The sequence below is a fragment of the Gossypium raimondii genome, chromosome 6 (assembly GCF_025698545.1).
Source record: "Gossypium raimondii isolate GPD5lz chromosome 6, ASM2569854v1, whole genome shotgun sequence".
Taxonomy (NCBI): Eukaryota; Viridiplantae; Streptophyta; class Magnoliopsida; order Malvales; family Malvaceae; genus Gossypium; species Gossypium raimondii.
Window position 1 is genome coordinate 2,307,029 of NC_068570.1, and position 12,881 is coordinate 2,319,909.

A 12,881-nucleotide genomic window follows, 5' to 3' on the forward strand; every position below is an offset into this window, starting at 1 on the left:
TAGAAAATATTTTCAGCTTAATCTCAAGACTTAGACTATTTTATTTAATTTCAAATTAAAATTTCTTTTAATAATTTAGGTTAAAACATAACATCACTCATAATTTCAACTTATTTAAGCAAAATATATTAAGTTGATTTCTTTAAAAAAATCGAGCAATTTAGTCCTGTCAATTTCAAAAGTGAGTAACTAAAGGACAATCAATTACGATATTAATATTTTTTGTCAATTGTACATAATTTTGATTGGTATAGTAACAAATTTAGCATTCAAAGTTTATACATTCTAACAAATTTTCCTAATTTAAGAAAATTAACCTGCAAAATTTGTGTAATTGTGTAAATATTGAGGCTAAATTTGTGAATCTTTATAATTAAGACCAATTTGACAAAATATATAAACATCAACAATTAAATTTCTTATTATACCAATCAAAATTATATACAATTGACATAAGACAATAACGTTGTGATTAAATATTCTTAGTTCTTGACTTAAAAAATAGACCAAATTTTTTAAAGAAATCAATTTTCTCAATTTCAAATCGATAAAGATTGAAGAGATGTTTTTATGAAATATTTTAAAATGAAAGTTGGGAACGAATATATCATTTAAGAGTGAAAGTATTTTGGAAGCTCTTATATTAAGTGTCGAAATGTATTTTGCCTATCTACTTGTGTTAGATTAAAGAATAAATCAATCATTTTATTAAATTTTTTATCTATTTTAACTATTAAAAGTTAATCTCTATATATCAGTATGTGGTACGTTATTAAGATTATTATTACAGAGCTTGGTAGTAGTTTTACCATTATTTAATAAGTTACGAAAGAAAAGGAAAAACATATATAGATTTTAAATTGGATCCTCTTTTGAATTTGCAGGTTGTTTACAGTACTGTGAATATGAAGTGACTGGATAGGCAGTGTCCTGCACGTCAAATCTATCACCCCCCTCTGTGAACTGTAAAATATTAAAGCAAAATCCCAGACCCCTCCCCTCTCTCCTCTATCTCACTTCCCTCCTCTAATATTTTAAAGCTTCTCTCATTAAGTTTATAATTAAATTATTTCTGGGTTTTCTTGTTTTTTCATTAAAAAACTGAAGCAAACAACGTTTTTGGGTTTCTTCTGTTTGTTTCTGGGTTTTTTGTAGGGTTTATTAAGAGTGTGTGTGTGGTGTTGTGTTTTGAAAAAACAAAAAACAAAAAGAAAACAAAGGTAAGGGGACGTGGTCGTCTTTCTTATATATATATATACACAGATCCCTATGGAATAAAAGGGACACCCCTCCCTCTTCTCTTCCAACATTGCTTTGCTTGAAATTTTAGTTCTTTTTGTTTAGTTTTAAAAGAGAGACAAAGTGAGAGAAGGAAAGAGAAGGGATTCAATTGAAAAAAATGTGAGTGTTTCTTTTCTGTTTACTAGACAACAAAACACCCAAGTTTTCTCAGATGGGGAAACAAGCAAAAACAGATTTGGGGTATGATTAGTTTTTTTTTTTTTAATTTCACCTTCAATGATTGAGTTTTGCTTTGCAGCTTGGGGGGGTTGTAAATATATATAAGTAATATATAAGTGTGTGAAAGAAAAAAGTTAGAAATAAGATGAAGACTATGAGTGACAATGGCAGTGGTAGTAATAATAACTGGTTGGGGTTTTCCCTTTCACCTCATATGAAAATGGAGGTAACTAATGATCCTCATCACCGTCATGATCATCATCATCATCATTTTCATCATCATAGTCAAGCTTCAGCGGCTGGTACTGCTGTTAATGTTGTTCCTACAAGCTTCTATGGTTCTGGTATTTGTTTTGGTGTTGGTGAAAGTGAAGGCTTTCATGCTCCTCCTTTATCTGTTATGCCTCTTAAATCAGACGGTTCTCTTTGTATCATGGAAGCTCTCAGTAGATCACAATCTGAAGGTATATATCTTCATTTTTCTGTGTTTTCTTTTGGCATTTTTAGATTGTTTTGTACTTTATATTAAAACCCTTTTTTTTATATCAAGGGATTGTACCAACTTCATCTCCAAAACTAGAGGACTTTCTAGGCGGTGCAACAATGGAAACTCATCAATATGGAAGCCATGAAAGGGAAACAATGGCTTTAAGCTTAGATAGTATGTACTATCATCAAAATGCAGATCATGAAACCAACTTTGCTGTTCAAACACATCCATACTATTCAGGTCTGGCTTTACAAGGCATGTATCAATCACCATCGTTGGAAGAAGAAGCTAAAGATGGTCAACTTGCGGACTGTGATACAATGCCATGTTTTAAAAACTGGGTAGCTAGGCAACAGTACTCCACTCATAGTTCACTTGAACAACAAATGACAACTAGCATAGTTGATGATGGAGCAGGTTCAGTACCTGCAATAGGTTGTGGAGATTTACAGTCATTAAGCTTATCAATGAGTCCTGGTTCTCATTCAAGTTGTGTTACAGCTCAAAGACAGATCTCACCTACTGCCACTACTGAATGTGTGGCCATTGAAACAAAGAAGAGAGGGCCTGGTAAAGTGAGTCAAAAGCAAACTGTTCATAGGAAGTCCATTGACACATTTGGACAAAGAACATCTCAGTATAGAGGTGTTACAAGGTCTGTTCATTCGTGTTATTGTTTTTCCACAGTTTGTTTACTGTTTTTTCTCACATTATTATATTCTGAAATGTATTTTTTTCCCACCAGACATAGATGGACTGGTAGATATGAAGCTCATCTATGGGATAACAGTTGCAAGAAAGAAGGGCAAACAAGGAAAGGAAGGCAAGGTTAGTGTCCTCAAAAGCAAAAAGCCAAAAATTACAGTATCCATTTGGAAGTATTCCTTCTTTTGACTGCAATTCATGGTCCATCTGTCTTTAATGACCTGACTTGTGTTCATTAATTCCTTGTTGTCATGTTGGTGCTTCTCATGGATGCCATTTCAATCAACTCATGCAAATTTTCAGTTTATCTTGGTAAGCTTTCTCTTTAATCAGTATTGAAATTAATAAATCTTGTTTTAAATCTTTGTTAATCTCTAGTTTTTCAAATAAATCCTCAGGGGGTTATGACATGGAAGAGAAAGCTGCTAGAGCTTATGATCTTGCTGCTCTTAAATATTGGGGTCCCTCCACTCATATAAATTTCCCAGTAAGGCAACAACTTTTGTTTGATCATTTTAACAAAAAATACCATATGATTAATTGAGATTCTATTGATTTTGGGTCTTTACCAGCTTGAAAATTATAGAGAAGAATTAGAGGAAATGAAGAACATGAACCGCCAAGAATATGTTGCTCATCTAAGAAGGAAAAGTAGTGGATTTTCTAGAGGGGCTTCAATTTACAGAGGAGTAACAAGGTTAGTATATTGAAACTCATCAACCCTTTTTTTATTATTTTTGTAAGATTTCATATATTGATTCTTCTATATATGCATGTTTATATATGTATATATATAGACATCATCAGCATGGAAGATGGCAAGCTCGCATTGGAAGAGTTGCAGGAAACAAGGATCTTTATCTTGGAACATTTGGTAAGTTTTTTTTATTTGAATCTCTTGCATGACCTAAAGAACTTTTTAAAGTGTATTCTTATGGCATATATAGTGGTATGCTTTTTTGTAAGGCTTATATGATGACAGTTTGCTTTAAAAACTGTACAATATTCTGATTTCAGTCTCAATGAACTTTTTTAAAGGCTATTTTTTTAGACACCCAAGATGGGAAAATTTCTTAGTCAAAAGCGTGATTTTTTTTTTGTTTATTAATGGTTCAATGTTCATTTTAGGCACTCAAGAGGAAGCAGCTGAAGCATATGATATTGCTGCTATAAAGTTTCGAGGTGTTAATGCGGTGACCAACTTCGACATTACAAGATATGATGTTGAAAGGATTATGGCCAGTAGTACTCTACTTGCCGGTGAGTTAGCTAGGCGAAACAAAGAGATGGATTCTAACAATGATACTATCGAAACCAACGGAGAGACCATTCAACATGGCCATGTTTCACAGCAACAACTGACTGTTTGTGCTGCTGAGTCTCTTGAACCGAAGACTACAAGTACCGGAAATTATCGAAACCCAAGTTTCTCCATGGCTTTACAAGATCTAATCGGAGTTGATTTGGTGAGTTCTACACAAGCAATGGTGGATGAATCGTGTAAGCTAGGGACTCACTATTCCAACCCATCATCGTTGGTAACCAGCGTAAGCAACTCAAGAGATGGTAGCCCTGATAAAACAGGCTCGACAATGGTTTTCGCGAAACCACCCTTGGCATCTAAGTTCATTACTCCTACTACTGGTGTTAATTGGTTCCCATCATCAACAGCAACTCAACTAAGGCCGGCTACTGCCATTTCAATGGCTCACTTACCCCTTTTTGCTGCTTGGAATGACACTTAGAAACCCTTTTTTTTTCTCCTATTACTGAAAGAAACACATGAAAGTTTTGCATGAAGAAAACCAGTGGGAGTTAGTGGAAAAAAGGAAAAGTCTTGATTATGTCTACTAAAAGTGCAGTTAGTGGGCGGGAATTTGGGATCAATGAAAAGACAATGGTGGGGGACCTAATTGTAGGAAACTTTTTTTCCTTTTTTTTTTTTCAAGCTGTAATCTTTTGGCTTCATATTAGAATATGAAGATTTTACAAAATGGAGGGAAAGTATGGGATTAAGTTGATATGGGGGCCTTAATGATTATATTCCATGAAATGATGTAATTCAATGTTTCAGTGGTTGTTATATAATTGAATCTACTTTTCTACTTTTTTTTATTCATAGTTGCTGCCAAGTACAAAACCAGCTCAATGTTTCCCAATAATGCAAAAAGTTGAGCTTATTTTTGAACACCAAGTCTTTGCATTAACACCATTATGTCAATAAAGGGTGCAAGATATCCTCAAAAGGGAACACTATAACAAAGCTTCATATTATAAGACTTAATGCCCATAATTAGTTACGACTTTGTCTGCAAGTAAATTATTATTTGAGGTTTGAAATTTATAATTTTTATCACATCGGATATATTTTTTTTTTGTCCGAGTTAAGTTTTGAACTTGACAATTGTTTTCACGTTAGAATTTGAACTAAGAAATTGTCCAAGTTAGTCTTTAGCTTGACAATTATTTTCACATTGGGGCCTGGTTTTCAAGGACTAACTTGAAAAAAATGTTTAAGCTCTAGCGTGAGAATAATTGTCAAGTTTAGGGCTTAACTTGGATTAAAAAAAATTTAAGGTCCCAATTTGATAATATTTACCAAATTTAGGGTCTAATTTGAAAAAAAAATTCAAGCCTCAATGTAGGAATAGTTGCCAAGTTTAGGCCCTAAAAATTTATTTATATTAACTATGTAAAGGTGCTTTAACTTTTTCTTCTTGATTCCATATGATGTAAACTAAAGATTAATAAAAAGGGATCCCATATCTTGGTGTGGACTAGGGAAAAGGAGATGATGGCATGGAATGTGTCTAAATTGAGAGATTTATATCGTATCCCACATTTTCTGCTACTTTGTTTGCATGTCTGAGGTGGATAGCAATCTTCAAATTTTAGATTTGTTAAAAGAATTTTGATAGGTTGACAATGAGGAATATGTGCCGTAAAAGCTGGATGTTTGAAGAACTCTATCCACATTTATTATTTTAACTACTAAAAGTTTATAGTTCAGACAACATGCAAGAAATTATCCACTTCAAACTGTCGTTAACTTGTTCCAATCTATCTATTTACACTTATATGATAAAAAAGAAATCATCAATTCATTTGATAAAAAAAGGGAAAATTATTAGGTAGGTCCTTTCATCTTGTAGGACAGGGTCTCATTATCCAATAATATTATGTTACGTAAGGGGTTTTTTTGTACACATAAACCTTCTTTCTAGTTTGACTCAAATTTATCCCACCTCTTCCTTCATTGCCAAATTCCACTTAAAGGAAGGTGATAAGCCAAAAACATGTGAAGATGGGTTTTGTTGAGACAAGTTTTGGAAGTAGTGACTCAAGTAATGCCCATTGCACTTAGCACCGTGTAAATCATATAATTTGACTTACTTATTGGCATATTTGATCAAAATGTATTAGTTATTTGCTTGCATGTTTTTATCGATTTTGTACAACCAATCTCATGATTATAATTAGAGAAGATCAAACAAGATTATTTTTAATGGATTTTAATGTGATCTATTTACCTTATATACAGAGATATGTAATCCAAGAAGATATGTACTGACTTTATAAATATTTGTCTCAATTCTTTGTATCCTTATATTCAGGGTATTTGATTTGATGAGATTTGAGATGTTATAATAGATGTTGATAATGACGATAGAACAATCGCAAAGCAATAAGAAAATGAAAAATAATAACACATGGATTTTACGTGAAAACCCCTTCGGAATAAACTATGGGTAGGGGAGGAGAAATTCACTCATGTTGAAAAAAAAATGATACAAGAGGAGAATCGATTACATCTATTTAAGGGTTGAAAAATTTTGTTCTAATCAAAGTCAAATGAAGAAGAATAGTTCTATACAGATTTAACTTGTGCCACTGTATTTATTTCTTTAACAAGTAACGGGATTCGAGTCACACAATCTCTAACATGTGCAAATCAGGATGGATTAAAGGTTATTATGTGAAGCTGGATTTGTGCTCAAAATATGAAAGCCTTATTTAACCTTGAAAGAGGTAATTGTAGTGAATATTGTGAGAGCAATGACAATCTTTTGCAACAAAATCTTTGGGCTATGAATTGTGCTAATATTGTGGAATATGATAGTCCATCTATGAAGAACGGTCCATTTGAAGCAACATATCTTGAAGATTGAATCAGATCGGGTCAAGCAATCAAATCCCTTAAAATATAAGATTGAATCATGATTGCATTGAAGACTTATCTCAAATTATTCTACTTTCTCTTAGACTTTATTATTATATTGTATATGTTATTTATGTTGCAATTTTATAGGAGAATTTATTATAATTGATCTAATATTTTAGCAGGTCTCGAACTCTTATATATTTTAAGAGACTTGTATAGGTTTTATATCGAAAATTTGTAGCACTTATTTGTTAATTGAGGAACTTGTTATTTGAGAGTGCATTGAGAGTTTAAACAAGTTTATTAGAGGTGAGTGATCTAGGTCTCACAGACATAGGAAAGCTAGATGCATAAACAACTCATCTATGTTTTTCTTTTTTCTTGTTGCAGCGCCATCTTCAATGGGCACTGTAGTTGACACTTCCATTTGCACAAGTTATTTTCTTTGCAATTTTTGATTGTAGGTTCCAACAATTGGTATCAGATCTTCCTACTTAATTTAGCTAGTGGTGTTTCCGAATGTTAGTAATTACTAGAAATGGAAGGGTCTTCGGTGTCACATCCCTCTATGTTGAATGCTTCCAACTACGCTTATTGGAAGGTAGTATGAAAGAGCTTGACATGCGATACTTATTGGTTGGGAACCACTAGTTATTGAGATTGAAGCAAGAACTCCCAAATCTGAATTGGCGTAGAGTACCGATGAAAAGTGACTTGCAATTGACAATTCCAAAACACTTAACGGTATATTTTGTGGAGTGGAGGGTTAGGAGTTCAAGAGGATCTCGAAGTGCACTATTGTCAAGGAGGCATGAGATATCCTTGAGATTGCTCATGAAGGCACTAATATAGTGAAGTAGTCAAAGATGGGTTGACTACAAAGTTCGAAACTCTTAAGATGTAGGACAATGAAACAATAGGTGACTATTATGCTAAACTTTGTAAATTTTCCAACCAGACATTTGCACTGGAGATGAAATCTTCTAACTCTAAATTGGTTAGAAAAGTCTTGAGATCCATGCCTAAGAGGTTTTTATTGCCATTGAGGAAGCCAATGATATAAATTGTATGATGATTGATGAACTTATTAAATCCTTATAGGCGTTTGAATTGAACCTTGATGAATCTAGACGTAACATATCCAAATGTGAAAAGAGTATTGTTTTGCAAGTGACAAATATAGTGACTAATACAGGGTCTACTGTGATTGAAGATTTTTAATAAAAAATTGTTTTGCTTACACAAAACTTCAACAAAGCTTTCAAAAAGCAGTGTAGAAGATTCAAAAAGTTTGAGATTACCAAGAGCTTTCCAAAGATTAAAGCCAAAGGAGTAGCTTTCAAATAAGAAGGTGAGAAAGAGAAGGAGGAATCCAATGCCAAGAATGTATCTAAGCTGAGTGTGCGAATACTAGGAAGAAAAAAGAAATCCTTGTTGTTAGAGTGAATAATTGTCCATAGAACATATTGGTATGGGCGGACTCTATGATTGAGGAACCACCTATTAAAGGATCACCACTGAATGTCTTTTATAAGTGCAATACTCATATAGGTATTATATTTTTTGAGGATCGATGTTCAATTTTAGTGGGAGATTTCAATTTGTTTTTTTTTTTGTTATATACTCATTTAAGTTATTTAAGTTTACACACACATTAACGTTATTTTTCTAAGAAATAAACTTTCTTTTGGTTTATTCACACTTTAATTTTGGTATGATTTGATCTCATTAAGGTTTAAAGAAGATCAGTTAGAAATATATATGTTTAGATCACAATGCATGTAATTTTCATGCAATACATCCAAACTTGTTTTGTGTCATTTAATTGTGTTAATACAGGCGATCATGGATGGATTTAGTTACAATATACATAGTGAAAGTCACCTTAGTTCTATATTAACATAATTAATGGATGAGATTGTTGAAAATATCTTTTGATTATTGTTATACCTCCACCCCTTGAAAACACTCCTCGAAAGATTCCTCGAGAATAACCCCATACAACCAATCCTCAATCCCACAACCATGTAGGTCCCATGTATTAATCGCCACCTTTGACGCAAACCAGCCACATCTTGTCTAAAGTGATTGACGATGTATCCAATCGCCACCCTACTTAAGCTGTTCAATTATAACATATACTTATGATTCAAGTCAATATTGTTGAATAAATTCATCAGCATTGTGTTTTGTTTAAAAAATAAAGAACCTCAATAATGTCGAAATAAATACCAACCATAGAAAGGAATCACGTTGTAAGAAAGTAGGGTTTGGTTATTGCCAGTTGGTTTGAAGATATTTTTAATAATTTTTCGTGATTTACATTTGGATTTTTGGCCAAAAGCATGCCCTACACCCATTGCATCACAAGGAAAATATAATCTTCTTTTACTTTGTTGAAGAAAAGGGTTGAAAAATTAGATGTCAAGAGGAATTAAATCAAAAGGTTTGATTAGACAATAAATAAAGAGGCTTATTATAAAAGGATTCATCACAAACCTAAGAAAAGCTCACTGTTTGTGTAAGATTTTGGTTCCAGATAACAAAAATCGAAAATCGACTTTAATCAAAGTGTTTACACGATTATAAAATGTAGGTTAAATGATTACTGTTATCAGAATCGAACTGACAAAATTTAATTGGATTTGGATGTGAGTATGGAATTTTAAATGAATAAGAAAGTGACAGTAAAGGAGATTGATGGTCAAAAAGATTGATATTCTTTGTGGAGGAAAGTTTTATTTTTTTATTTTTATGAAAAATAGTGAACATATAAGCATTATTGGGTGAAAGATTTCAAAAAGACAAAAACCCTCCTTTAAGTTCAGTCAACAAATATGATTACAAAGGGGTGATTGTTGATGACAGCTTGGGAGTGGTGAAAACAAAGCTTGTGGCTTTGGGGGTAGTCGTAGGAGACTACATTGGAAAAGTAATAATAATGGATTAATCTTAGCTGCACACGACCTGGATTCACTCCATTTTGCTTATTATCATCATTCATTTTTATGTTTTTGAATGATTTCCGATCTTCATGTGCCTTCAATTTTTTCTTTTTCTTTATTAATGGTGTTTTTAGATGGGTGATGTGATGTGTTATATTTTTAGTAAGATTAAAAATATTGGTGACAGTAATCTGTGAGGTAAAAGATTTTATCACACCACAATCATTGTCCCTCTAAAAGTGCTTAAGTAATTATACGTTTATTATATAGTATCATAAGCAAAATACATCGGCGGACTTAGCGGCAGATTCAGATTTTTTTTTTAAGTGTTGGAATTGATTTATAATATTTTTTGTAAGATTATAGCGCAATTTTATCTTGTATTAATTTATAATTGTATTACTTTTGAAATTATCAAATAGGAATCTTTTCATTTGTTGGGGGTTAATGTATAATTTTATTATATAATAACTTTTAATTCTATCTTTTATTAGGAACTAAAAGATAATATTTCATTTGAGGGTAGGAAGGAATTCACCCCTGGTTGGACTCACGATTTTCTACTAGAATTGGTGTGTATTGTATTAATCTATTTCGTTGTACCATTTTGAATTTATCGATATCTTTTAAAAAAATATTTAATATATGTATGAAAAATATTTGCAAATACCAAATGAATGATATTAAAAAAAATTCAAATGTAATATATTCATATAGCAACCGATTCATAATGTTTTAGTAAAAGGTTAGAAATTTTATATTTTTTAATATTATTCATGCATAGTAGTGCACAATGTTCCAATCAATATGACAGGACCGGGGCAAAACGGGCCGATGTGATGTGTATGGACTGGGCTTTCAATCAACGCAAAAAAGAAAAAAGAAAAAAGAAAAAAAGAATTGGTTGTATACTTAAACAAATTACATTGATCAAGAATTGGTTGCACTAATTTATTATTGGAATGGTGCATACCGACTGACTGAAATTGATGCAAAATCAATTACATTGATCAAAATTTTTAAACATTTAAATTAAAATCGAATTATGAAATCTTTTTTTTTTTTTTGCTTCATTGGATCTGTTCTATTGTAAAAAAACAAACAGAACAACGTTCAAAAGTTTAACATTACAGTATTCCAAAAGAAAACACATTCAATCAGTAATAGACTTACATTTACATCAAAGCAATAGCTCACCACCAAGCTTTAAATATTTCCTCACGATTTATACCTGCAATCGCCAAGGAAGATGCCATTTCGTTTTCATTCTTTTATGCCATTAAAAAAAAGCACATTTCCTACCTTCTCAATATCTCTTTCAATATCTGCGAAATTTGCTTGAAGAGACCATAGTCTCGTCGAATCATGAAATCATGACTATTATAAAATTTTCATAAATTTTCATCTAAAAATCATCTTATTTAAATAGAATTAATCTCAAAAATAAAAATTCGAATGTAAATTTTGCTTCATACCATACCATCTCTCGAGTTTGATTGCATGAAGCCGGCGGATTCAAAGAAGTTTTGGTGTTTGAACCAATGGTTGATAAAACCTAATCCATTGAATATTATCCTAAATAGTAAAAGAAAAATTATAAGGTTAAGAAAAAAATAAAAATAAAATAGAAAATAGATTTCAATTTGTTTTTTAGAATATTACAATTATCAATCCAGTACACGTGAAAAAATATATCTGATAAATTATAATGTAAAATCAACTCAGAAGAATTAAAAATAATTGAACAAGATCGAAAAAAAACTAAACAAAACTCACACATAGCACATTCACAAAGTGAGACTTGAACTAGAGTCCCAAAGACTCAAGATCTTTGTCTTAGCCATTAAGTCGAAACCTCATTATTTTATATATACATTTGCATATTAAACCAAAATTTATGTATAATTTTAAGATTTATCTTTTTTTTTATACATAAACAAAGCTGAACTTTATTGTTAGTTATAGGTTTTGATTATGATGTCGATGCCTTTACTACGATAGAATTTAAGGGTTGATAATTACGGGTAGGTGAGATGGCAAGGGCCTCTTCTACCTTAACTAGTGGTTGAGAGTTAGATCTTTACTCTGGGTATAAAAGCAGCTTTAAAACTTGTGGCCAGTGTTTACCCCGTTAGGAGGCCTACAGAACACGAAATATTAGTCATTGGGCTTGTTCTAGTAGATACCTTGGGAAACAAAAGAAAAATGTTTAATCTTTATATTTTAACTTAATATAATTCGATTTTTCTAATGTTATTAATAAATTCAATATTTTGGTATCTTTTAAGTTTGTTTTACAATTCACGTTCAGGGTTCATGATTATCCCTCTTAACAATGTAATCTCCAAGATTCAAATCATGCTTTCTTATTAGAAGTATAATATGCCTTATCATTGCACCTAACACTTGTTAACATAAACTCAAATTTATAACAACATCCATTATTGCTATTAAAGTGATAAGTATTGGGCTAACATGCAAATTTATTATAGTTGAACTTTCATATAATTTTAATTGTGTGACAAAATAACAATAGAAAAAAATCACTTTAGCGATAGGTAATAATATTATCATTTGAGATTAACTACAAACATTATATAAATAGAAAAACCAAAATTAACATTGTATCCCAAATTCCAAATTAGCAGAGTGATTAGAACTATGATTAAATCTCACATAATATGTATGTAATATATATAAAGATTGATAAGATAATAAATATAAAGTTAAAATATTTTTCATAAATTCAAAATCTAGTTTTTATATTTTTTTAATAAGAATTTAGCTCCTCTACTTTTCAGTTTTCAAATTTCAGATTGATAAAATTCATAATTAATTAATATATTAGCAATTAACTTTCATCGATCGACCTAAAACCTAAATTAACTCTTACCATCGGACTAAATCGACAAAGTAAATGCACAATCAAACAATTCCACAATTAACACTAAATTTAATCTATTAACAAAATCATGAAAAATCAAATCTAATAATATTAGGGATTATCTTTCATCAAATCAATCCTAAAATCCGAATTAAATACTAAAACCATTACCTTTGAGTATCAAAATATACAACTTTTGTCAAATATAAATACTACATTAAATAAAAATATCAA

The 12,881-nt window shown here is 31.2% G+C and overlaps 1 protein-coding gene across 1 annotated transcript; it reads left to right on the forward strand.

Annotated features, from left to right (window-relative positions):
* Window positions 1-1,009: 1,009 nt before the first annotated feature.
* Window positions 1,010-4,771, forward strand: LOC105773884 (AP2-like ethylene-responsive transcription factor ANT). Its single transcript, XM_012596067.2, has 8 exons — window positions 1,010-1,925; window positions 2,012-2,606; window positions 2,697-2,779; window positions 2,960-2,968; window positions 3,055-3,143; window positions 3,229-3,353; window positions 3,454-3,530; window positions 3,785-4,771. The coding sequence occupies exons 1-8, from the start codon at window positions 1,607-1,609 to the stop codon at window positions 4,399-4,401; spliced, it is 1,914 nt and encodes a 637-aa protein (XP_012451521.1). The 5' UTR covers window positions 1,010-1,606; the 3' UTR covers window positions 4,402-4,771.
* Window positions 4,772-12,881: the final 8,110 nt, after the last annotated feature.